The sequence below is a fragment of the Anolis carolinensis genome, chromosome 1, assembly GCF_035594765.1.
Source record: "Anolis carolinensis isolate JA03-04 chromosome 1, rAnoCar3.1.pri, whole genome shotgun sequence".
NCBI classification, from domain to species: Eukaryota; Metazoa; Chordata; class Lepidosauria; order Squamata; family Dactyloidae; genus Anolis; species Anolis carolinensis.
This window is the reverse complement of record NC_085841.1, coordinates 4,576,836-4,603,011: the sequence shown is the minus strand read 5'-3', so window position 1 is coordinate 4,603,011 and position 26,176 is coordinate 4,576,836. Positions and strand designations below refer to the sequence as shown.

Below are 26,176 nucleotides of genomic sequence, written 5' to 3'. Positions count from 1 at the left end.
CGGGATGCTGTGTTTATTTGTTACGCTGTTTGTAAAGCAATGACCTCATACCCTTGTTTCCCCTCAAAAGTAACTATGGTAGTTACAAATTAGTTACTTGTAACTGGTCTGGGAGAGGCCCCACCCTTAGTTGAGGGCAAAATGGGATGCTGTGTTTATTTGTTACACTGCTTGTAAAGCAATGACCACATACCCTTGTTTCCCCTCAAAAGTAACTATGGTAGTTACAAATTAGTTACTTGTAACTGTTCTGGGAGCCCGCCCTTAGTTGAGGGCAAAATGGGATTCTGTGTTTATTTGTTCCATTGCTTGTAAAGCAATGACCTCATACCCTTGTTTCTCCTCAAAAGTAACTATGGTAGTTACAAATTAGTTACTTTTAACTGGTCTGGGAGAGGCTTAAAAACAATCACTACCCTTAGTTGAGGGCAAAACAGGATGCTGTGTTTAATTGTTACATTGCTTGTAAAGCAGTGACCTCATACCCTTGTTTCCCCTCAAAAGTAACTATGGTAGTTACAAATTAGTTACTTGTAACTGGTCTGGGAGAAGCCCCACCCTTAGTTGAGGGCAAAACGGGATGCTGTGTTTATTTGTTACATTGCTTGTAAAGCAATGACCGCATACCCTTATTTCCCCTCAAAAGTAATGACAGTAGTTACAAATTAGTTACTTGTAACTGTTCTGGGAGAGCCCCCACCCTTAGTTGAGGGCAAAATAGGATGCTGTGTTTATTTGTTGCATTGCTTGTAAAGCAATGACCTCATACACTTGTTTCCCCTCAAAAGTAACAACAGTAGTTACAAATTAGTTACTTTTAACTGGTCTGGGAGAGGCTTAAAAACAATCACTACCCTTAGTTGAGGGCAAAACAGGATGCTGTGTTTAATTGTTACATTGCTTGTAAAGCAGTGACCTCATACCCTTGTTTCCCCTCAAAAGTAACTATGGTAGTTACAAATTAGTTACTTCTAACTGGTCTGGGAGAAGGTTAGAAACGATCCCCACCCTTAGCTGAGGGCAAAATGGGATGCTGTGTTTATTTGTTACATTGCTTGTAAAGCAATGACCTCATACCCTTGTTTCCCCTCAAAAGTAACTATGGTAGCTACAAATTAGTTACTTGTAACTGGTCTGGAGAGTTTTAGAAACAATTTCCACCCTTAGTTGAGGGCAAAACGGGATGCTGTGTTTATTTGTTACACTGTTTGTAAAGAATGACCTCATACCCTTGTTTCCCCTCAAAAGTAACTATGGTAGTTACAAATTAAGTTACTTGTAGCTGGTTATTTTCGAGGTTTGGGAAAGAGTTAGATTGTTACATTGCCTTTAAAACAATGTTCTCATAACCTTGTTCCATTCAAAAGTAACTAGTTACAAAATTGAAAAAGTCTCGCTTATCCAACGTAAACGGGCCGGCAGAATATGTTGGTTAATAAGGAGAGATTAAGGAAAAGCCTATTAATCATTAAATTAGGTTATGATTTTACAAATTAAGCACCCAAACATCATGTTATACAACAAATTTGACAGAAAAAGTAGTTCAATACATAGTAATGTTATGTAGTAATTTAGCACCAAAATATCACAATGTATTGAAAACATTGACTACAAAAATATGTTGGATAATCCAGAACGTTGGATAAGCGAGTGTTGGATACGTGAGACTCTACTGTAACTAGTTGTTTTTAAGGTTTGGGAGATGGTTAGAAACAATCCTCACTCTTACTGTCGTTACTTTTGAGGGGAAATAAGGGTATGCGGTCATTGCTTTACAAGCAATGTAACAATCCTCACTCTTAGTTGAGGTCAAAAATGATATTGTGTTTATTTGTTACGTTTCTTTTAAATAGTGGCCTCATACCCATGTTCCCCTCAAAAGTAACTAGTTAAAATTACGTTTCTTGTAACTGGTTGTTTTCAAAGTTTGGGAGAGTGTTAGAAACGTAATATCCTCATATCCTTGTTCACCTCAAAAATAACTAGTTATAAATTAAGTTACTTGCAACCAGTTATTTTCGAAGTCTGGGAGGGTGTTAGAAACATAATGTCCTCATACCCTTGTTCCCCTCAAAAATAACTAGTTACAGATTAAGTTACTTGCAACTGGTTATTTTCAAAGTTTGGGAGAGTGTTAGAAACGTAATATCCTCATATCCTTGTTCACCTCAAAAATAACTAGTTAGAAATTAAGTTACTTGCAACCAGTTATTTTCGAAGTCTGGGAGGGTGTTAGAAACATAATGTCCTCATACCCTTGTTCCCCTCAAAAATAACTAGTTACAGATTAAGTTACTTGCAACTGGTTATTTTCAAAGTTTGGGAGAGTGTTAGAAACGTAATATCCTCATATCCTTGTTCACCTCAAAAATAACTAGTTAGAAATTAAGTTACTTGCAACCAGTTATTTTCGAAGTCTGGGAGGGTGTTAGAAACATAATGTCCTCATACCCTTGTTCCCCTCAAAAATAACTAGTTACAGATTAAGTTACTTGCAACTGGTTATTTTCAAAGTTTGGGAGAGTGTTAGAAATGTAATATCCTCAGACCCTTGTTCACCTCAAAAGTAACAAATTACAAATTAAGTTACTTGTAACTGGTTATTTTTGAAGTTTGGGAGTGTTAGAAACACAATGTCCTCATACCCTTGTTCATCTCAAAAATAACTAGTTTTAAATTAAGTTACTTGCAACCAGTTATTTTTGAAGTCTGGGAGGGTGTTAGAAACGTAATATCCTCATACCCTTGTTCACCTCAAAAGTAACTAGTTACAAATTAGTTACTTGTAACTGGTTATTTTTGAGGTCTGGGAGAGTGTTAGAAACGTAATGTCCTCATATTTTTGTTGCCTTCAAAAGTAACTAGTTACAAATTAGTTACTTGTAACTGGTTATTTTTGAAGTTTGGGAGAGTGTTAGAAACGTAATATCCTCATACCCTTGTTCACCTCAAAAGTAACTAGTTACAAATTACTTACTTGTAACTGGTTATTTTTGAGGTCTGGGAGAGTGTTAGAAACGTAATGTCCTCATATTCTTGTTGCCTTCAAAAGTAACTAGTTACAAATTAGTTACTTGTAACTGGTTATTTTCAAAGTTTGGGAGAGTGTTAGAAACGTAATATCCTCATATCCTTGTTCCCTTCAAAAGTAACTAGTTATAAATTAGTTACTTGTAACTGGTTATTTTCAAAGTTTGGGAGTGTGTTAGAAACGTAATATCCTCATATCCTTGTTCACCTCAAAAATAACTAGTTACAAATTAAGTAAAAGTAACTGGTTACAAATTAAATTACTTCTAACTGGTTATTTTCGAAGTTTGGGAGAGTGTTAGAAAGGTAATATCCTCATACCCTTGTTCACCTCAAAAGTAACTAGTTATAAATTAGTTACTTGTAACTGGTTATTTTTGAAGTTTGGTAGTGTTAGAAACGTGATGTCCTCATACCCTTGTTGCCTTCAAAAGTAACTAGTTACAAATTAGTTACTTGTAACTGGCTGTTTTTGAGGTTTGGGAGAGGGTTAGAAACACGATCCTCACTCTTAGTTGGGAGAAATGAATATCGTTATGATTCTGGAGAGAGACTCATGGATGGTTGTCTGCTTCCCTTGAAGATCTTGTCCAACGTGGCCATCTACTTGTGCACCATCTGCGTGGGCATCATGTCGTACTACATGGCGGACCGCAAGCACCGCAAAGCCTTCCTCGAAGCCCGGCAGTCGCTGGAGGTCAAGCTCAACCTGGAGGAGCAAAGCCAGCAGCAGGTAAGAACAAATATTTATATCCTTCCTGTAATAAGGAGTCTTAGGAGACCACAAGCTGAACATGAACCAAGAATGTGATGCGGCAGCGAAAAAGGCTAATGTGATTCTTGTCTGTGTCAAGAGGAGCATAGTGTCCAGATCAGGTGTGGACCAACTTTGGCCCTCCAGGTGTTTTGGACTTCAACTCTCACAATTCCTAACAGCCGGTAGGCTGTTAGGAATTGTGAGAGTTGAAGTCCAAAACACCTGGAGGGCCGAAGTTGGCCCAGGTCCAAAAATCCGACCTTCTCTATTTCTGATTTGGACCGAATATGGTTTCTTATCACTCAGTCCTTAAGTGCAATGATTGTGCAAAAGACTTCAAGGGGAAAAAGTGTGTAAAAATACACACGACACCCTTTTTATAGACCCGGCCTCATCGCCTGGCCTTGACGGCGGCCACTTTTGCTCCTTTGTCCTCCGTCAAAGTGTTCCTGACACTTTGCAGACGAGCGTCAACAGAGCGCTATTGATGTCAGAAGAGCGGTGGTGGGTTCACCGGGAGATAAAACTTTTGCAGGCGTCAGAGGACGGGGTCTTCGGAGATATATTTATATACTGTTGAGTTAAGAGGCTGCCAAGGCCTTCCGAAATGACAAAGTTCCCCAGAGAGACGTTAGGATCAAGTGTAATAGAAGCAAGGAGGAAAGGTTTACGAGCAAGGAGGCAAAGGATGTGTTTCCTTTGGCAAAGATTTTGACAGTATGGTTATCTAGCAGGGAAACAATATTCATCAGGACAGGCAATAATAATAATAATAATAATAGACATAACAATAGACATTGACAAAATCACCATCTGCCAACTGCAAAAGGCCACCCTACTGGGATCTGCACACATCATCAGAAAATACATCACACAGTCCTAGACACTTGGGAAGTGATCGACTTGTGGTTTTGTGAAACGAAATCCAGCATATCTATCTTGTTTGCTGTGCCATACAACGTCGTTGTGTTGATAATAATAATAATAATATGAAATCCAGCATATCTATCTTGTTTGCTGTGTCATAAAATAATAATAATAATAATAATAATAATAACAATAATAATAATCCCTCCCGCAGGTGCCACCTTGACGTGTTCGACTTGTGATTTTGTGATATGAAATCCAGCATATCTATCTTGTTTGCTGTGTCATAATAAAATAATAATAATAAACAATGGCCAACTCACACTCTTTTAGCCACCCATAGGGAGAATTTCAAATTTTAGAGTATGTTGGAATTCTGGATAAAAGCCACATCTGCACTGCCCTATATTGCAATAAAAATATACCGAGATTAAGCCGACCCAAATATAAGCCGAGGCACCTAATTTTACCACAAAAAACTGGGAAAACATCGACTCAAGTATAAGCCGAGAGTGGTAAATTTCAGAAATAAAAATAGATGCAGTAGAGTCTATTTAATAAATAGAAAAAATGAGTTACTGTATATACTCGAGTATAAGCCTAGTTTTTCAGCTTTTTTAAGACTGAAAAAGCCCCGCTCAGCTTATACTCGGGTGAGGGTCCTAGTCAGCTTATACTTGGGTCAGCTTATGCCTGAGAATATATGGTACATTTATTATTTTTCTCTATTATTATTGGTATTATTATTTTTCTCTATTATTATTGGTATTATTACATTTATTATTTTACTCTATTTATTATTATTAATACATTTATTATTTCACTCTGATATTATTATTGTTATTACATGTATTATTTTACTCTGTTATTACATTTACAGTTGAGTCTCACTTATCCAACATAAATGGGCCGGCAGAATGTTGGATAAGCGAATATGTTGGATAATAAGGAGGGATTAAGGGAAAGCCTATTAAACATCAAATTAGGTTATGATTTTACAAATTAAGCACAAAAACATCATGTTATACAACAAATTTGACAGAAAAAGTAGTTCAATACGCAGTATTGCTATGGAGTAATTACTGTATTTACGAATTTAGCACCAAAATATCACGATGTATTGAAGACATTGACTACAAAAATGCGTTGGATAATCCAGAACGTTGGATAAGTGAGACTCTACTGTAATACCAATAATAATTGAGAAAAATAATAAATGTACCATATATACTCGGGCATAAGCCAACCCAAATATAAACCAACCAGGACCCCCACCCGAGTATAAGCCGAGCGGGGCTTTATCAGTCCTTTTTCCTCTTGATACTTTCCCACTTTTCTATTGATATATTGTTCCACCACTTTCAATGTATCATGTTTCACTATAAAATAATAAAAAAAAACTATTCACCTAAAAAAGGGCTGAAAAACTAGGCTTATACTCGAGTATATACGGTATATTACAAGATTAAACACATTAACATCATTTGTAAGTTGAGTGTAAGTTAAAATTCACAGGCGAAAAATTTAAAACTTGTAGATATCAGTAAAAAGACTCATACCTTTACGCATAACACAAAAGGAGAGGAGATTGGGAGGGAGGAAGAGAAAAAGAGATACAAGCATCCCTGGGTTATAGAGTTCAGTAAGAAGCACGTTCAGCAGATTGCAGGCACACATGTAAACATAACGGAAGAGGCTCTTGGTCTCAGCGTGGTCGCCCGCCTTTCCCTTGGCCCAATAATTGTCTTCCAATTAATCATGTTGCCTCATGATGGGTTCACAGCGTGATGTGCTCAGTTGAGTCATTTCGGCTTCTAGGAAAAGTTCATTGGATTTCTCCGGATGCAATTATTTGTCTTTTAGGCTGGTTATGGATCTGGAGGACCAAAAACCGAGAAACATTGGGGGAAAGTTGCAAAACTGAGGTCCCAGATTATGTTGTGGTTCAGTCTGACGATGAAGGGGGATTTGGGGTTTTGCAGGCTGACCAAAGCAATGTTGAGGAGAGGAATCTCGAAGACTCTGATGCTGGAAATGTTGATTTGTTTGATGCTGGAAATGGGGAATTGTCAGTGAGGCCGCAGGCCAGCGATGAAATAGAAACTAATGATAAGGGTGACCTTTCCCAGGAGTTCAAACATCAACAAGTTCCAGGTGTTTTGGGCAGTGACTCAGAGGAGTCGTCCTTAGACAGAGATTCAAGGTTAGGATTAAAGGTTTGCCCCAGATAATAATAATAATAATAATAATAATAATAATAATAATAATAATAATAATAATAATAATAACAACTTTATTTTTATACCCCGCCCCATCTCCCCGAAGGGACTCGGGGCGGCTTACATGGGGCCTAGCCCGATAAAACAATCAATATCAGTAACACGACTATAAAACAATTATACCAGTAAAACATCAATAAAAACAATCATTAAAATTGGCAAGAAGCATACGAAAAACATACAATATTAAAACAGGAGACTAATTCATAAAATCCAGAACAGAATGTGCAGAATTATACAATTAACAAGGACAGACAACACAAACAGAGGTAAATGTTGTTGTTGTTGTTGTTGTTGTTGTTGTTGTTGTTATTATTATTATTATTATTATTATTATTATATTAGTTCCTGGAAAAGGATTCTCGTTTATTTTCATGCTTGGAAACTGTGTTTTGGACTTTAATCTGAAGCTCCTGGTGCTCTGCTTTCAGGACTAATTTCCTATCTCAGAGACTTGGATTTATATTCCGCATATTGCTTGTACTATTGGATTACTTTGCTTTTATGGACTGCCATTGCATTTGGAGGTCTGCTTTCTTTGCTGTTTTTTATTCAGACTTTGCTATCTTTTACCAATAGACTGTTTAAACCTAGCCTGCTGTGCTGGAGTGTGTGTTAAGAGCAAGGTGAACCAGTGCTGAGGTGCAACAGATTATCTGCCTTGAACTGGATTATACAGGGTGTTTGGAAAAAAACTCCCTAGTTTCCATTTAATTTATACTGAAACTAGGGAGTTCTTTTTCAAACACCCTGTATGGCAGTGTAGACTCATATAATCCAGTTCAAAGTAGATAATGTGCATGATCTGTATTGATCATCTGGATTATATGGCAGTGTAGAAGAGGCCCGAGTGGAGTTCATAGTGTCCTAAAATCCAGTTTGTTAGCTCCAGCTAAAGCTGACCTATTAAATCAATGGGAACTTGAAGTGACAACTCATTTGTAAGTCCCATTGTTTCAATGGGTCTACTCTAGGCGCCGGGCTAAACTGCCGTGTTGCAGAAAATCCTCCTGATCAGCATTTCAAGCCCAGATTGGGGTGAGCACCTGCTGTCAGTCCCAGCTCAACTGCCCACCTAGCAGATTGGAAGCAGAAATGCGAGTAGGTAAATAGGTACCGCTTTTAGCAGGGCGGTAATAAAAGGCGCCATTAAGGACATTGATCGGGAGGATATCTAAGGACAACAAAAGATGCTGGAAATAAGATGGAAAAAGGGGGTTCAACGTTGACTGTTTTGTGATAGATTTTGCTTACTTGTAGAAGAATGAGATATTATTCTCTCTGCCCCGGGGTGTGTTGGAGGCTCCTTCTTTGGAGGTTTTTAAGCAGAGGCTGGATGGCCATCTGTCGGGTGGGGGTGCTTTGAATGGGATTCCTGCTTCATGGCAGAATGGGGTTGGACTGGATGACCCACGAGGTCTCTTCCAACGCTAGGATTCAATGATTCTAAGTACCGCACAATTAAACAGGAAGTAAACTCAGAAAACAGAGGAATTCCAGACATGAAACAATCAGGGCCAGCTAACACTTCCCAACAAAGGATCCCCCAGGCAGGAAACGGCCAGTTTTTGAAGCTGCAAGGCCATTCAATGCTAATCAAGGTGGCCAATTGCAACAGTCACACATGCCTCACGCATACAAGAGCTTATTCTCCAAACCTGGATTCTACGAAATGCCTTTACCTCTGTTTGTGTTGTCTGTCCTTGTTAATTGTATAATCGGCTTTGAATGCTTGCCGTATGTGTGTTCTGGAAGCCGCACTGAGTTTCCTTCGGGGTGAGAAAGGCAGGGTATAAATACTGTAAATAAATAATAATAATAATAGTTGGGACTAATAATATTCAGGTCCTTTTTTTCCTTCCACCTGAAACTCTACTTTGAATGATTCCAAAGCAGAGCTGGTGACCATGTAGACCACTCAATATTGTCGGATGGGAATTTCTAGCATTTGTTTTCATTAGTTGTGTCAGCCAATGCATCTGACTTGTGGTCCGAAGACAACTAAAGGAACTTTCATGTGATGATCGCCTCTGTGCCAAGTTTTTCATTTTGGTGGTAAAACCTGGAAAAGGGAAGAAGAGGGTCATTGTTTTCTGCTCTTTTGAAGTAATTGGCCATCAGAAGTTCTTGGAATTCTTGCCAAACTACTTCTAGGATGCATCAACTCATTGCCCGGAGGGAATTTTGGACATAATATTTTTTAACGATTTTGCGCATGACCCAAATGCCCTATTTAGTATTTACACTGCCATATAATGCAGTTTCATAATGCCGTTTAACTGCATTCAGCTGAATTATATGGCAATGCAAATTTATATAATTCCAGTTCAAAGCAGTTAATCTGAATTATGAAACTGCATTATATGGCAGCCGTATAAAATTCAGCCCTGTCAATTCTATGCTACTTTTCCTAGTTTCATCAATGACATATACTGCATATACTCGAGTATAAGCCTAGTTTTTCAGCTCTTTTTTAGGACTGAAAAAAAAAACCTCCTCGGCTTATACTCGGGTGAGGGTCCTGGTGGGCTTATATTCAGGTCGGCTTATATTCAAGTATATATGGTATATATTTTTTCTCTATTATTATTGGTATTGTTACATTGATTATTTTACTCTATTAATTATTATTACAGTAGAGTCTTACTTATCCAACACTTGCTTATCCAATGTTCTGGATTATCCAACGCATTTTTGTAGTCAATGTTTTCAATACATCGTGATATTTTGGTGCTAAATTTGTAAATACAGTAATTACTACATAGCATTACTGTGTATTGAACTACTTTTTCTGTCTAATTTGTTGTATAACATGATGTTTTGGTGCTTCATTTGTAAAATCCTAACCTAATTTGATGTTTAATAGGCTTTTCCTTAATCCCTCCTTATTATCCAAGATATTCACTTATCCAAGCTTCTGCCAGCCCGTTTAGCTTGGATAAGCGAGACTTTACTGTATATTTATTATTTTTCTCTATTATTATTTGTATTGTTACATTTATTATTTTACTCTATTAATTATTATTATTACATTTATTATTTTACTCTATTATTGTTGTTACTTTTACATTTATTTTACTCTATTTTTATTATTAATAATACATTTATTATTTTGCTCTATTTATTATTACATTTATTATTTTACTGCATTTATTATTATTATTACATTTATTATTTCACTCTATTATTTTTAAAAGGATATATAAGCACATTTACATTGAAGAAGATGAAAATAATAATTTAATCAGAGTTGAACAGTCATATCTTAAATTACAGTTTGATGTAAAGATTCAAAAACATTTAAACTACTAATGCCTCAGTTAATGTAATTTTATTGGTATCTCGGCTTATACTGGAGCTTTCCCAGGTTTTTTGTGGTAAAATTAGGTGCCTCGGCTTATATTCGGGTCGGCTTATACTCGAGTATATACGGTAGTTGTTGAAATATATTTTCTAATCGTCTTCCACGGTCCCTTCTGCACTGCCATATAATCGAGATGATTAAACCACATTATCTGCTTTGAACTGGATTATATGAGTCTACACTGCCATATAATCCAGATAATCTGGATTTTATATGGCAGTGTAGATGGAGCCTTGGTGGTTTGAATTCACCATTAGATTTACACATGATGCTAATAAATGTCTTCCATGTACAGTATTATCAAATAGATCTTCTATTTCTCCTTTTGCTAAAATAACTTTTCCAATAGTGCCATAGCCCATACTTTATTTAACCAACTCTTTATTGTCATTTTACTAATAGTTTATGACAGCTGTGACCATCAAAGCTTGCTTGTTTTTTTCATTTCAGCTGCCAGTATATTGCAAAAAGGGTTTTTAAAAATATCTGTAAACTCCTTGCATCTCCCTGAAACCTATTAGTATGTTCGTATTTCATCTAATAACCATATTTGGGAAAATATCTCTCCAACGTTTACTAAACTTAGACGCAGCCCGAGCTTGTTTCTTAAAGAGGAATCCTCATATGGTTGCCCAAATTTACATGCAGTACATTCAAAGCAATTTCCAGCCATTAAAATAAACTTTAATAAGGAAAGTGAGCAATGGCATTAATTTGAAACCATGGGGGGATAGTTGCATCCAATGACTTTAATTCAGCCCAACTATGTTCAGAATCCTTGCTAGAGAGGGCAAGAGCCATCAGGAATTGATCTTTCAATATTTCCTAAATCTTTATAATAATAATAAAAATGATAATGATGATGATGATAATAATAATAATAATAAGGGGCCGGGCTGCGGTGCAGGCTGGTTAGTAGCCAGCTGCAATAAATCACTATGACTGAGAGGTCATGAGTTAGAAGCCCGGGTCGGGTTAAGCCCCCGACCATTAAATAGCCCGGCTTGCTGTTGACCTATGCAGCCCCGAAAGACAGTTGCATCTGTCAATTAGGGAAATTTAGGTACGCTTTATGCAGGAGGCTAATTTAACTAATTTACAACATCATAAAACTGCCAGCAAAACACGAGGAATGGAATGAGGAAGTACAGCTACTACTGGACAGTGAAGCAACAGCTCCCCCTGCGGCCGGAATCGTGAAGCTGGAAAAAAAATGTTAAATGCCTCTGTGTCTGTCTATATATGTTGTTTGTCCGTTGGCATTGAATGTTTGCCATATATGTGTTCATTGTAATCCGCCCTGAGTCCCCTTCGGGGTGAGAAGGGCGGAATATAAATACTGTAAATAAATAAATAATAAATAAACATAGTTGCATCTATCAAGTAGGAAATTTAGGTACCACTTATGTGGGAAAGCTAATTTAACTAATTTACAACACCATAAAAATAATCCAGCAGCATTTGGAATGAGGAAGTATCCAAGGACTCGGCGTCACAGTGGATAATGAAATAGCAGCTCCCCCTGTGGTCAGAATCAAGCATACTCTCAGGAAGCTGGAGAAGGTTAAATTGCCTCTCTTTCTCTGTATTTATGTTCATATGGCATTGAATGTTTACCATGTATGTATATATTATGATCAGCCCTGAGTCCCTTTCGGGGTGAGAAGGGCGGAATTTAAACACTGTAAATAAATAAAATAAATAACGACAACAACAACAACAACAACAACAAGATCTCTCAAGCTTACCCTTGGTCCTTAATACGTCCTTGAGTTCTTTTTCACAATTCATTGTATGCAACATACCAGCAGAGTTCTCTTGCACTTTGTGTAATTAGTAAATTTTAGCCGTAGTTCATTTCTTCTGTCCAAATTGTTTTCAATTATAATATGTGTTATGGATAATATTCCGATAGTTGTGGGCATAACACACTCTGATTTATTTCGTTCCGTTCTGTTGGCAACTACAAATTCTGCAGTTGAGAACCGTGCAATCGAGTTACCAAGAACATTGCAAAAAAAACCCAAAACCTCTGTGTGCACCTTAGATGCACAAAATATTCTGTTTACAATGACCTTCCCACTCTGTGTTGAAGGTGTATGGAACATAAATTAATTGCATCTTAAGACATGGGTCACATCTCTAAGATATCTCATTAAGTATAGACAGATATTCAAAAACTCACTTCTGATCCTCTCGCTGAACATCGAAAAAGCCAAAGTGCTCCTCTTGCAGTAAAAGGCACCAGCCGCTCCCAGAAATACATCTTAATGGTGTAATGCTTGAAAATGTTGACCGTTTGCGCTACCTGGGCAGCCACCTCTCCACAAAAATCAGATGTTTGTTTATATGATGAGGAACTGAAAAATATGGATTTTTAGACATATATTGTATGCACATGAGAAGCAGTGAAATGTAGAAAAATCAGGCTCTCTCTGTGTTAGATTTTAGGGATGCACAAGCTGACAGGACAAGCTGGGAGAAGGGGGGGGGGGCAGTTTTCTATACATTCCAGTGTGAATTGGTTCCTAGTACAGCTTGACAGGTCAAGAGTGGCCTCTTGATGGATCTCTCTTTTGGTGTCTGTGACTTGCTACACGCTTTTAAGAGTACTTAAGATAGGAATTGTGCATTGTGCATATTTATGTCCATGTATGTAAGCATGTGAAGTGACGTACTAATGACGAGATGTATGTAGAAGCATGTTCTTTGTCTGAAAATGTATAAAAGGCAAGTCAACGCCTTGATCGTCTCTCTGGTTTGCTTTTTGGAAGAGATTCCACTTCCAGGGACTCAGCTGAAATAATAAACCGGACTTTTTGGCCTCTCAAAAGGATCTCTCTTGCGTTATCTCTCCCTTCATCTACAACATATAAAGCTACTAGATGTACCCAGCCACATGTTGCTGTGGCAAAGTGTGGTTGTATGGGAAATAAAGTATTGAGGAACTGGTGATAGATAGTATATGTTATTTCCTAAAGCTTGTGAATATACAATATTTCTGGTTGTTCCATTTTTTGTCTGTTGGAGGCAAGTATGAATGCTACAATTAGCCAGAATGATTAGCATGTAATGGCCTTTCAGCTTCAAAGCCTGGCTGCTTCCTCTCTGGGGGAGTCCTTTGTTGGGAGGTGTTAGTTGGCCCTGATGGTTTCCTGTCTGGAATTCCCATGTTTTCAAAGTGTTGTTCTTTATTTACTATCCTGATTTTAAAGATTATATTGTTCTGTTTCATTACACCACAGTAATTATAACATATTATATTTATAATTTTGTATTATTTGCTTTCAACTGGATTATATGAGGCCCCTTCTACACAACTGTATAAAATTCACACTGAACTGGATTATATGGCAGTGTGGATTCAAGATAATCCAGTTCAAAGCAGATGCTGTGGATTATCTGTCTTGGCATTCTGCGTATATAGTCATGTGGAAGGGCCTTGAGTCTACACTGCCATATAACCCAGTTCAAATCAGATAATCTATATTTTATAGGCAGTGTGGATGAGGCCTAAGTGAACCCTGCCTATCCCCCGGATGTCATTGTGGCTGAGGGGGTTGTTATGACACAAAGGGGGCAGGGCCTACCCTTCTGACTGGCAGCCAGGGGGAGAACAGCTCTTCCTCTTCCCCTGGAATTTGGACTTTATTTTTCTAGGTTTTTTATATTGAAAGACATAGATGGGATGTCTATGTCTTTTGTGGCCAAATTTGGTGTGATTTGGTTCAGTGGTTTGGTTGTTTAGTCCATGGGAAAAACGCACACTACATTTTTATATATATACTAGCTGTGCCCGGCCACGCGTTGCTGTGGCGAAGAATGGTGGTATGGGAAATAAAGTATTGAGGAATTGGTGGTAGTTAAGGTAAAGGGTAAACGTTTTCCCCTGACGTTAAGTCCAGTCATGTCTGATTCTGGGGGTTGGTGCTCATCTCCATTTCTAAGCCGAAGAGCCGGCGTTGTTCGTAGACTCCTCCAAGGTCATGTGGGATGACTGCATGGAGCGGCGTTACCTTCCCGCCGGAGCAGTACCTATTGATGCACTCACATTTACATGTTTTCGAACTTATGGGTTGGCAGAAGCTGGGGCTAACAGTGGGGGCTCTCTCCGCTCCCCCAATTCAAACCTGTGGCCTTTCGGTCCAGAAGTTCAGCAGCTCAGCGCTTTAACATGCTGTGCCATCAGGGGATATTATTTCCTAAAGGTTGTGAATATACAATATTTCTGATTGTTTTTTGTTTTGTTTTTTTGTCTGTTGGAGGCAAGTATGAATGCTGCAATTAGGAAAAATGATTAGGATGTAATGGCCTTGCAGATTTAAAGCCTAGCTGTTTCCTCCCTGAGTGATTTTTTTGTTGGGAGGTGTTAGCTGGCCCTGATTGTTTCCTGTCTGGAATTACCTTGTTTTCAGAGTAGTGTTGTTTGCGATATTTTATATGCTTCTACTGTCTGTGGCCCTGAGAAAACAGAGGATTGGCCAGACTTTGATGATGGGAATCCTTTGTTGGGAGGTGTTAGCTGGCCCTGATTGTTTTCTGTGTGGAATTCCCCTATTTTCAGAGTGTTGTTCTTTATTTAGTGTTCTGATTTTAGAGATTGTATTGTTCTGTTTTATTATACCATATTAATTTTTATATATTCTGATTTTAGTGTTTTTGAATACTTGGAGCCAGATTGTATTCATTTTCACGGTTGACCGCAACATAATAATAATAATAATAATAATAATAATAATAATAATAATAATAATAATAGTAGTAAGGATAGTAATGATAGTAATAATAATGACTTTGGTAATACATAGTGCTTCACTGCCTTCTCAGCTTCCTTTCTGGAAGAATCCTTTCTTGGGAGGTGTTAGCTGGCCCTGATTGTTTCCTTTGTGGAATTTCCAATTTCCTTGCTTTATTTACTTTCTTTATTTCTTTATTTCTTTATTACTATCCTGGTTTTAGAGATTATATTGTTCTGCATTATTCTATCCTAGAAATTATTTCATATCAAAGTAGAATCTCACTTATCCAACATTCGATTATACAATGTTCTGGATTATCCAACACAGTCTGCCTTTTCATAATCAATGTTTTTGTAGTCAGTGTTTCAAATTCATTGTGATATTTTACTGGTAAATTTGTAAATACAGTACAGTAGAGTCTCACTTATCCAACATAAGTGGGCTGGCAAAATGTTGGATAACCGAATATGTTGGATAATAAGGAGGCATTAAGGAAAAGCCTATTAAATATCAAATTAGGTTATGATTTTACAAATGAAACACCAAAACATCATGTTAGACAACAAATTTGGCAGAAAAAGTAGTTCAATACGCAGTAATGCTATGTAGTAATTACTGTATTTATGAATTTAGCAATATATCATGATATATTGAAAACATTGACTACAAAAATGCGTTGGATAATCCAGAACGTTGGATAAGCGAGTCTTGGATAAGTGAGACTCTACTGTAATTACTACATAGCATTACTGCGCATGGAACTACCTTTTCTGTCAAATTTGTTGTATAATATGATGTTTTGATGCTTAATTTGTATAACGATTACCTAATTTGATGTTTAATCAGCTTTTCCTGAATCCCTTCTTATTATCCAATATATTTACTTATCCTGCCGGCCTGTTTATGTTGGATAAGTGAGAGTCTACTGTATATTGATCATCTTATATTATCTGCTTAGAACTGGATTATATGAGGCCCCTTCTTCACAGTTGTATAAAATGCACACTGAAATAGATTATATGGCAGTGTGGAGTCAAGATAATCCAGTGCAAAGCAGATAATATAAGATTATAAATGGGTTATATAGCTGTGTGGAAGGGCCTTGAGTCTACACTGCCATATAATCCAGTGCAAATTAGATAATCTGTGGAAGAAGCCTAAGTGAGGCCTAAATTTGCCTGTCCCCTAACTGAAACCTGGCTGTCCCTTGGTTGCTAGGCAACCAAGTGGGCAGAGATTAGCCCTCTAAACTGGCAGCCATTGGATAAAAACAATTATTGCTCTCCCTCTAATTAGGACTTTATTTTTCTTTTCTTTTTGTTGTATCAACCTAGAGCCATGAATGATGGGTTGTGTTGTCAAATCTTGACGTTGGGGGGCCTGTAGTTTTGTTGTTTTGTCCACTGCCCTGATGCCATCACTCTTTTATATATATAGACTAGCTGTGCCCGGCCACACATTGCTGTGGCATATGGGAATCCTTTGTTGGCCAGGTGGAACAGCAGTGAATAGCCTTGCAGCCTTGCAGTCTGGCCATTTTCTTCTTATGGGAATCCTTGTTTGGTGAGTTAGAATGCAACAGAATAGGCTTGCTGCTTGGAAGCCTGGGTACTTGTGATCTAGGGGAAATTTTTTTGGGCTGCTAGAATTGCAATGAATAGCCTTGCTGCTTCAAAGCAACCTAGGGGAATCTTTGGTTAGCCAGTTTCAATAGTACAGAGTAGTATTGCTGCTTCAAAGCCTGGCCACCTTCTACCAAGGTTAATCCTTCGTTGGCCTAGTTAAATTGCATTGAATAGCCTTGCAGCTTCAATGCCTGGCTGTGTTATACCTAGGCCAATCAGATTTATTTTGGGGGGGGGGAGGGGAGGGGGTTGAGTGAAGGACATACCTTGGATGTATTGGTGTATTGTGGCCAAATTTGGTGTGATTTGGTTCAGTGGTTTTATTGTTTACTCAGTCCTACAAATGTACATTACATTTTTATATATATAGATAGATTGTCCTTCCAATTCTGCCAGTCAAACGTGGGGTGTCTACAAACGTCACTCTTGACTTCTGGAACGATTCCACCAGTGGGGTTGTTGTATGTCTTTCAGGCTGTGTGGCCATGTTCCAGAAGTATTCTCTCCTGACGTTTCGCCCACATCTATGGCAGGCATCCTCAGAGGTTGTGAGGTATGGATAAACTAAGTAAGGAAAGGAAAGAATATATATCTGTGTAGAGTCCAGGGTGTGGCAAGAGTCCTTTGTCACTGGGAAGCCAGCATTAATGTTTCAGTTAATCACCCTAATTAGCATTGGAAAGGTTTTGTCTCTTGCCTGGGGGCATCCTTTGTTCAGTCATTAGCTGTCCTCTGCCCTCAGAGTGTTGCTTCCCATCTATTGTTTTGATTTTAGAGTTTTTTAATATTGGAAGCCAGATTTTGTTCATTTTCATGGTTTCTTCCTTTCTGTTGAAGTTGTCCACATGCTTGTGGATTTCAGTGGCTTCTCTGTGTAGTCTGACATGATAGTTGCTGGAATGGTCCAGCATTTTTGTGTTCTCAAATAATATCCTGTGTCCAGGCTGGTTCATCAAGTGCTCTGCTATGGCTGATTTCTCTGGTTGAGTGAGTCTGCAGTGCCTTTCATGTTCTTTGACTCTTTGGGTGCTGCGTTTGGTGGTCCCTATGTAGACTAGTCCACAGCTGCATGGATTCCACCAGTGTTGCCTTCAGAAAATCCTGCAAATCTCTTGGGAAGAAAACAGGCAGAGAAAGGTCAGCATTTGGAAGAAGACCCAAAGGCCATCAGCATCGAAGCCATGATCCTCCACCATCCACTTCGTTGAACCGAATGCCACAATTGGATCGAATGCTACAATGTCCGAAGATCCAAAGATCCTCGTCTTCCAAAGCAGTTGCTTTACTCTCAGCTCAAGAACAGTAAATGGAATGTCAGTGGATGGCAAAAGATGGGCTTAAAGCTAACTTTTAAAAATGTGACATAAACACCCAGAGAAAACTGGGAAGCCCGGGCCTTCAAACATTGAAACTGGAGGTTAGCTGTTTTTTGAAGAAGCACAAACAAGAGAGCGAAATGAAGAAATGGGCCAAGTGGAAGAAGGCACCTCAAGACAACCCTTGTTGGGACCCCCTTCCACCCGGAAATCTATGTCCTCACTGGGAAAGAAAGGCCATTTGGATCCAGAATAGGTCTCCACAGTCACTTCTGGACTGACGGCCAAGACACTACCCTTGGAAGACGATCAGTGTCGAAGAGGCCCTGGGCGCCATCTTGGCTGAGAGGATTGCTAGGATGCGAAGAGGGCAGGGCTGAAAAGCAATTTTTGGGGGGGGGGGGGGAAGCTAAAGGCCTACCTTTCTAACTGGCAGTTAGGGGGAGAAAGGCTCTTCCTCATCCTCTTTAGTTTGGACTATTTTTCTAGTTTTTTTTTTAATTGAAAGACATTTTGGGTCACTATGTCTTTTGTAGCCAAATTTGGTGTGATTGGGTTCAGTGGTTTTGTTGTTTACTCCATAGTAAAACGAACATTACATTTTTATATATATAGATACTAGCTTTGCCCGGCCACACGTTGCTGTGGCTTATGCTTTCAGAGTGTTGCTCTTTATTTACTGTACTGATTTTAGAGATTATATTGTTCTGTATTATTATATCACAGTAATTATTACAGACAGTAGAGTCTCACTTATTCAAGCTAAACGGGCCGGCAGAAGCTTGGATAAGCGAATATCTTGGATAATAAGGAGGGATTAAGGAAAAGCCTATTGAACATCAAATTAGGTTATGATTTTACAAATTAAGCACCAAAACATCATGTTATACAACAAATTTGACAGAAAAAGTGGTTCAATACGCAGTAATGTTATGTTGTAATTACTGTATTTACAAATTTAGCACCAAAATATCACAATACATTGAAAACATTGACTACAAAAATGGCTTGGATTATCCAGAGGCTTGGATAAGCGAGGCTTGGACAAGTGAGACTCTACTGTATTATATTTATAATCTTACATTATCTGCTTAGAACTGGATTATATGAGGCCCCTTCTTCACAGCTGTATAAAATGCACACTGAAGTGGATTATATGGCAGTGTGGAGTCCAGATAATCCAGTTCAAAGCAGATAATATAAGATTCTAAATGGGTTATATAGCTGTGTGGAAGGGCCTTGAGTCTACACTGCCATATAATCCAGTTCAAATATGATAATCTGTATTTTATAGGCAGTGTGAAAGAGGCCTAAGTGAGGCCTAACTCTGCCTGTCCCCTGGGGTGAGTTGGTTGCTAGGAGATTAGCCTTCTAACTGGCAGCAATGGGATAAAAACAATTATTCCTCTCCCTCTAATTAGGACTTTATTTTTCTTTTCTTTTTGTTGTATGAACGTAGAGGCATGGATGAGGGGTTGTGCTGCCAAGTTTAGTGTTTCTGGGATTTGTAGTTTTGTTGTTTTGTCCTAGGCCGAAATTTCATTACCCTTTTATATATAGAGATCATAGGGTCCTAGTATTTTTTCATAAAGGATGCTCAACAAGGTGAGATCCTGTCTGCATAACAAATCTCCCAGCTGCTTTGCTGAGGTTTTGCCTTCTCTTTGGCTGCCCGCGGGAGCACGCTCCTCCTTGTTGATACTGTGATAGATTGGCCGTTCTCTGTGAAATCGAGAGGGAGCCCGTGGCGACAGTGCCGTTCCCATAGCAATGCTCGCTGTATCCGCTGCCATAGATACAGCTCTCTGGGTGGTGGCGGTGGTGGTGGGGAAACATATCCACTTAATTAAACAACTTATTTACATTCAGAGCAAAACCCAAAATATAATTAGAATATGCCTGAGACGAAAAGTATTTTTAAACGTTTGCTGCCGAAAAAAACAAGGACCACCAAAGATTAATATGCCTTTTTTTGGTGCTTTTGCGGAAATCCATCGTCTCCTCTCGCGGCCCACGCCGATTCGAAGCATCAATAATGAGTGTAGTGGGATCTGCTGATTCACTTGCAATACAATCCTCGTTAGGATTTTGGGAAAGGCTAAAATGGACCAGATCCTTACATGATCCAAGTGCTAAACAAACAGGAAAGAGTCGTACCCCAACTTACATCTTGGGGAGAATTAGTTAAGAAATAAATGTTGTTGTTGTTGTTGTTGTTGTTGTTGTTATCTATAGGTAAAGGTTTCCCCCTGACGTTAAGTCCAGTCGTGACCAACTCTGGGGGTTGGTGCTCATCTCAATTTCTAAGCCGAAGAGCCGGCGTTGTCCATAGACACCTCCAAGGTCATGTGGCCAGCATGACTGCATGGAGCGCTGTTACCTTCCCACCGGAGTGGCACCTATTGATCTACTCACATTGGCATGTTTTCGAACTGCTACGTTGGCAGGAGCTGGGGCTAACAGCGGGCGCTCATTCCGCTCCTGGGATTTGAACCTGGCACCATTAACGCACAGTGCCACCATACACATACACAGTTATGTGTATGTTATCTATACACATAATAAAAGTGAAAATCTGCATGTGTGTATGTGGCACAGGTGTCCGCTCACACAGACAGCCTCCGGCCTCCACAAACAGGCTATAATTCCCAGTGATGGGGAGCCACCAAGTCTCTCCCTCCCAGGACATTGCTGGTTACAGCGAGCACATCTCAGTGTTCTCTCTCCACTGCATCTCCCTTAACCCTTTCCTACCCTTTTTATGGCACACAGCAAACAGAGGAATTGACCAGCAGCTGAACATACTGGAGAGAGAGGTTTGGGGAGAATTCACCATGATTTCTAGGAGTTGTAGGGACTGGGATGTATAGTTCACTTGCAGTCTAAGAGCACTCTGAATCCCACCAATGATGGACTTGGAATAAACTTGGCACACAGACCCAACATGGCCAAATTTGCATACTGGCAAGGTTTGGGGGTGATTGACCTTGACATCCAGGAGTTATAGTTCACCCGTATTCAGAGAACACTGAACCCATCTGATGACGAATCTGGACCAAACTTGGCACACAAGTTCAACATGGCCAACTGGGAATACTGGTGTACTTTGGGGATGATTGGCATTTAACTCTGGGAGTTATAGTTCACCTGTATTCTGTGAGCCCTCTGAATTTCACTAATGATGAATCTGAACCAAACTTAGCACACAGACTCTGTCAGGGGTTAATTCGTCACCCTGACTTATTTATGAGTCAGGTCTCTCACCTTCTTCTCACCAATCAGACCACTTAGGAATCCGGCGAAAGTGGCACCGACAAATGACACCTCAGTCGTAAATTATCTGCTAATCCCAGTGGTATTATACTTTTATTTACAGACTATATACAACTCTAAACATCATCACTATCAGGACTCATGTTCCCCGGCAAGGGCAAAGCATGCCGCATCCTCTCTGTTCGTCGAGTCTGCTATTAGTGGCAGCAAGGCAACTCCCAACATTCCACAGTTCATGAGGAATGTTCCATTCACGCAGTTGAAACAGAAGTCTTGACCCATTGGCCCTGCAGGCAATTAATCAGGGCTGGCATGTAATTAACTCCTGTGCTGCTGGAAAGCTTGCTGGAACACATAGACACAAATCAACAGCAACAATTTGATTTAACACTTCACACTCTAACACCAAAAAACACTGACAGACTCAACACTGCCAACTTGGTGTGACCGACCTTGGCATCAGAGAGTTATAGTTCACCTGTATTCAGAGAACACTGAACTCAGCAAGTGATGGATCTGGACCAAACTTGGCACACAGACCCAACATGGCCAACTGTGAATACTGGTGGTGTTTTGGGAGGGTTAACCCAAGATTTTTGGGAACTAGTTCAGCCACATCCTTGTGCATTTTCTAATAGGAGCATTTGTGAAAAACAAAAGCAAAGGCTGAGTTTTTTCTTAGAAACAGTGTAACATATGACCAAACTAATACTACTTAACATCCAAAAACAAACAAGGCCCTTTTCAAAATACCCGGGTATCACCGGGTATCCAGCCCGGGGCTGTGGCGCAGACGGGAGAGCAATGAGTCACTGACCAGGAGGTCATAAGTTCGAGGCCCGCTCGGAGCTATGTTGTTGTCTTTGTCCTGTGTTAAAAAGGCATTGAATGTTTGCCTAATATGTGTAATGTGATCCGCCCTGAGTCCCCTTCGGGGTGAGAAGGGCGGAATATAAATACTGTAAATAAATAAATAAATAAATCTGGTACTACATAAAGGATAGCCAGATCCTATGCATACAGTATAGCAATGCAATCCTATGCATGCTAGCTTGGCAGTTTAGTCTTACTAAACCTATTATATTCAGCACTGCTTGCTCCCCATTAATTTCGAGTAAATCCATCATCCTAAATTGTAGATAGAGTTTCCCTGCTTCCCTGCAATCTGACTGAGCTTGCTTCGGTTCTTCTCAGCATCGTTGCCTCGGCCTCATCCGTTACCCAGCCAATTAGCCAAGCCGGAGGAGCTAATTAGTCTGGCAGGCTTCATCTTTAAGCACCGTAATAAGGCGCCTAGAGGGCCGGTGCAAGCGATGAGGGAGATATTTGTGCCTGATATAATACTGAATTATTACTTTTGTCATCTGGAGTTTTGTGTGGATTGTAAACGGCTGCATTTCTTTGGCAAACGGCGGAGGAGGTCTTATTAGGCACGGATCCACCGTAATTATAACATCAGAGAACCCCTTTTTGCAAAGTACCTGTTGTAACGTGGAGATTAATTATCTAATTATCAGGAAGAAAAGGCGTGTCTTTGTGTATGCAGAATTAAGCTCAGACATTTCCCATGGCCTCCTGCACAGATCCAGGCAAACATATCTGTTCTGGGTTGTTGTGTGTTTTCTGGGCTGTATGACCATGTTCCAGAAGCATTCTCTCCTGACGTTTCACCCACATCTATGGCAGGCATCCTCAGTATGCCATAGATGTGGGTGAAACGTCAGGAGAGAATGCTTCTGGAACATGGTCATACAGCCCAGAAAACACACAACAACCCTGTGATTCCGGCCATGAAAGCCTTTGACAACACACATCTGTTCTGCATCAGGTCCTTGGGCCTCTTACATATGGATCTTTGCTTGTGTTGTTGTGACAGGTTCACTGTGATTACGGTGACCAGCTTTTTATTTGGAAAATTAATTTGAGCCCTTGTTTTGGGCACAAGGTGAAGTATGAGTAAATTTAGCAATAAGAATAATAAGTGGATTGCTATGAGTTTTTCAGGCTGAATGGCCATGTTCCAGTGGCATTCTCTCCTGACGTTTCACCTGCATCTGTGGAAAGCATCCTCAGAGGTTTGTTCAGAGGTCTGTTGGAAATGAAGCAAGTGGAGTGTGGAACCCTTGTCTTTTTGAAGCCATTGAAATCCACAAGAAGCATGTGTACAATTTCAACAGAAGGGAGGAAACCATGAAAATGAACAAAATCTAGTTACCGGTATTAAGAATGTAAATAATGAACACCACTTAGAAACAGGGGAATTCCAGATAGCAAACAATCAAGTGCCAGTTAACATCTTCCAAACAGAGGATGCCTCCAGGTAACAACAGCCAGGCTATCTCCATGTAAATACCCTCACTGATTGACTCTACATCTGCAAGGCTACTCAAAGCTAATAAAGTTTGCTAATTGCAACAGTCACACTTACTTCAAACAGACAATGGTTCTTTCTTCCACCCTGGATATTCCACAGGGATATATATACACTCCACTTGCCTCACTGCCAACACAACTTCTGAAGATGCCAACCACAGATGCAGGCGAAACATCAGGAGAGAATGCTGCTGGGCCAATCAGCCCGAAAAACTCACAGCAACCCAGTGATGCTGGCCATGAAACCCTTTGACAAGACAAAGAATAACAAGGTTGAAAAAATGTTAAAAACCAAGATCTTCAAACTGAGATTCAGCACCCCTGAGGAAAGAAAATTGCCATCGTTAATAAATGAAATTGCCATAGATAGGTTTGCAATAGCGTCATTACAAAAATCCACACTATTTGATTGAGACTTCACTGATTCCTAGATTTTCGGATGGATTCCAAAGCATCGATGTTTTCAGGCTCCCCAACTAAAAGTCTGTGAAACAACAACAAAAACAACAATAATACAAGTTGACTATCCCGCATCTGAAATACTTTGTAAGTGATCTGCGTTTTGGATTTTTTCAATTTTTGGAATACTCTCATAGACATAATAAACATAGAAATTAGACTTGTTCAAGCCTTGGTGGTGAGGTTATGTGTTTGTAAAATGTTCATTGTTTCATGTTTTGTTTACACTGTAAGCTATTAATATATGTAAATAAAAAATTATTAACAATATAATAATAATAATAATAATAATAATAATAATAATAATAATAATAATAATACAAAACATTTTAAAATGAACCTATTTTGAAGTTGGCAAGCGATTCAAAACCTGGAATTAATTGATATGCATGAAACAAAGTTTTAATTTTGTGCATGAAACAATTTCGGATTTCTGAATACTCAGCTTATTACCAGGCCCTGTTTCTGGGTCTATTGGACTTGCTGATTCCAAAAATGGCACCAGTTTTCCCCCGTCAGCACTAGTTTTTGAGATGCAGAACATATACCATCTATCAGTCTTTACCTGCTCACCCATGGAAAATCATAATAACCATATCTAAAAAACTAGAGTTGATGTGGTCTCTCCAATGCAAATTTCTGAATCAGTGCTCTAAATAACCCCAGAACCAAGACACCAAGAATTTTGTTTTGGTCGTATTAATACATAATGATACAGTGATGATGATGATACAAGGCCAAAGTCTTCGTGCTCCTCTCTCCATGTTAGATATGGCTATTTTCCTTTCAATCCTTGGCTCCAATAATTTCCTTGTATTTCCTGCAATTTGACTTGGATGTCAGGTAGAGTCTCTATGGCAACCCATTTCCATGACAGCAAATGACAGGCGTTTCCTCTTGGTGCCACAAACCAGAGAAAGCGAGCGCATGAGCAAGCTTGCAAGCAAGGATCTCCATATTGTTGAAGGTTGTAGAAATAAATAAATAGAAGCTTTACCACAGTTTCTGAATCGAGATAAACCCTGCAGTATAATAAAATGTCACTCAGGCTTGTGTAACAAGTAACAGTATCTTTACTTCAGTTCAGAAGATCAAACAGAGCAACAATATATACAGCAGTCTCTTTGAGTTCACACAGAGAATTGAGGGAATAAACAGTCCCTTTAAACAGTCTTTAAATATGCCTCATTTGCCTTATAAATAATCAGGCTTCAGAGAGTATGGCAGCCAGGGTTGTTGTATGTCTTTTGGGCTGTGTGGCCATGTTCCGTGTTCCAGAGAGTATGGCAGCCATTTCCTTCCTGACCATTTCCAGTCAGTGCTCTCCTCACTCTCCAAGATGAAAGCGGCAGTTAAAACCGTTGTCTCAGCACCAAGCTAGAGACAGCAGCCAATTGGAATTCTGGCTCCTGACTGGCTCAGCCAATCAGCTATCGACACATCCCCTTTCCAGTCAACTCACCACATCATATTGGCTCTTTCACAAATCCTCACACTTGTCTTCTGCGGGAAAAGGGTGAACATTTTCTACTTCTTACAACCAGGGTTCATTTCTCCTACTGATGCATAGTGCAAAAGCGAGTTGACCTGTAGTTATGAAGTCTTGGGTGAGAGTTGCAACGCAAATTGCAACGTGCACCCTGGTTCATAATTGCAACCAGTTAATTAGTCATACCATCTCTATCATTCCAGAAGCCGAGAGTGGTATTTGTAGACGGTCCGTGTTTTGCAGGCGAACAACAGAGTTGGGAGGACAGTAGCATCTTGGTATCTCTATAAATCCCAATTTTCAAACACTCTCTGCTTTGCCGTACTCATAGCACCAGAAGACGTTGGGTCTAGTCTCCATGCATTGGATCTGGACTCATAGGTGCTAGTTGTCCACCTCTTCTTTAGGGAGAAAACAATAACAGAATGGCTGTTGGCTAATCTGACATTGCTTTTTGGCTGACTGCAAAATATTACATCCAAAAAAAAAAAAATCCCCAATTTCTATAGATTCAAGAATATAGCCATCTGTTCCTGGAATGACTACAGTGAATTCACATGTCTAAATGTCTGGCTAAACACTATTACCATTGGTGTTTTAATCTT

At 39.3% G+C, this 26,176-nt stretch overlaps 1 protein-coding gene across 1 annotated transcript in view; it reads left to right on the top strand.

Annotated features, from left to right (window-relative positions):
• The window catches only part of adcy3 (adenylate cyclase 3), a gene marked incomplete at its 5' end in the record, with an annotated part of 113,205 nt that overhangs the window by 22,995 nt on the left and 64,034 nt on the right, over nucleotides 1-26,176 (top strand). The window contains 1 exon segment of the mRNA XM_062968799.1: nucleotides 3,614-3,763. Within this exon segment, the coding sequence (XP_062824869.1) occupies nucleotides 3,614-3,763 (150 nt within the window).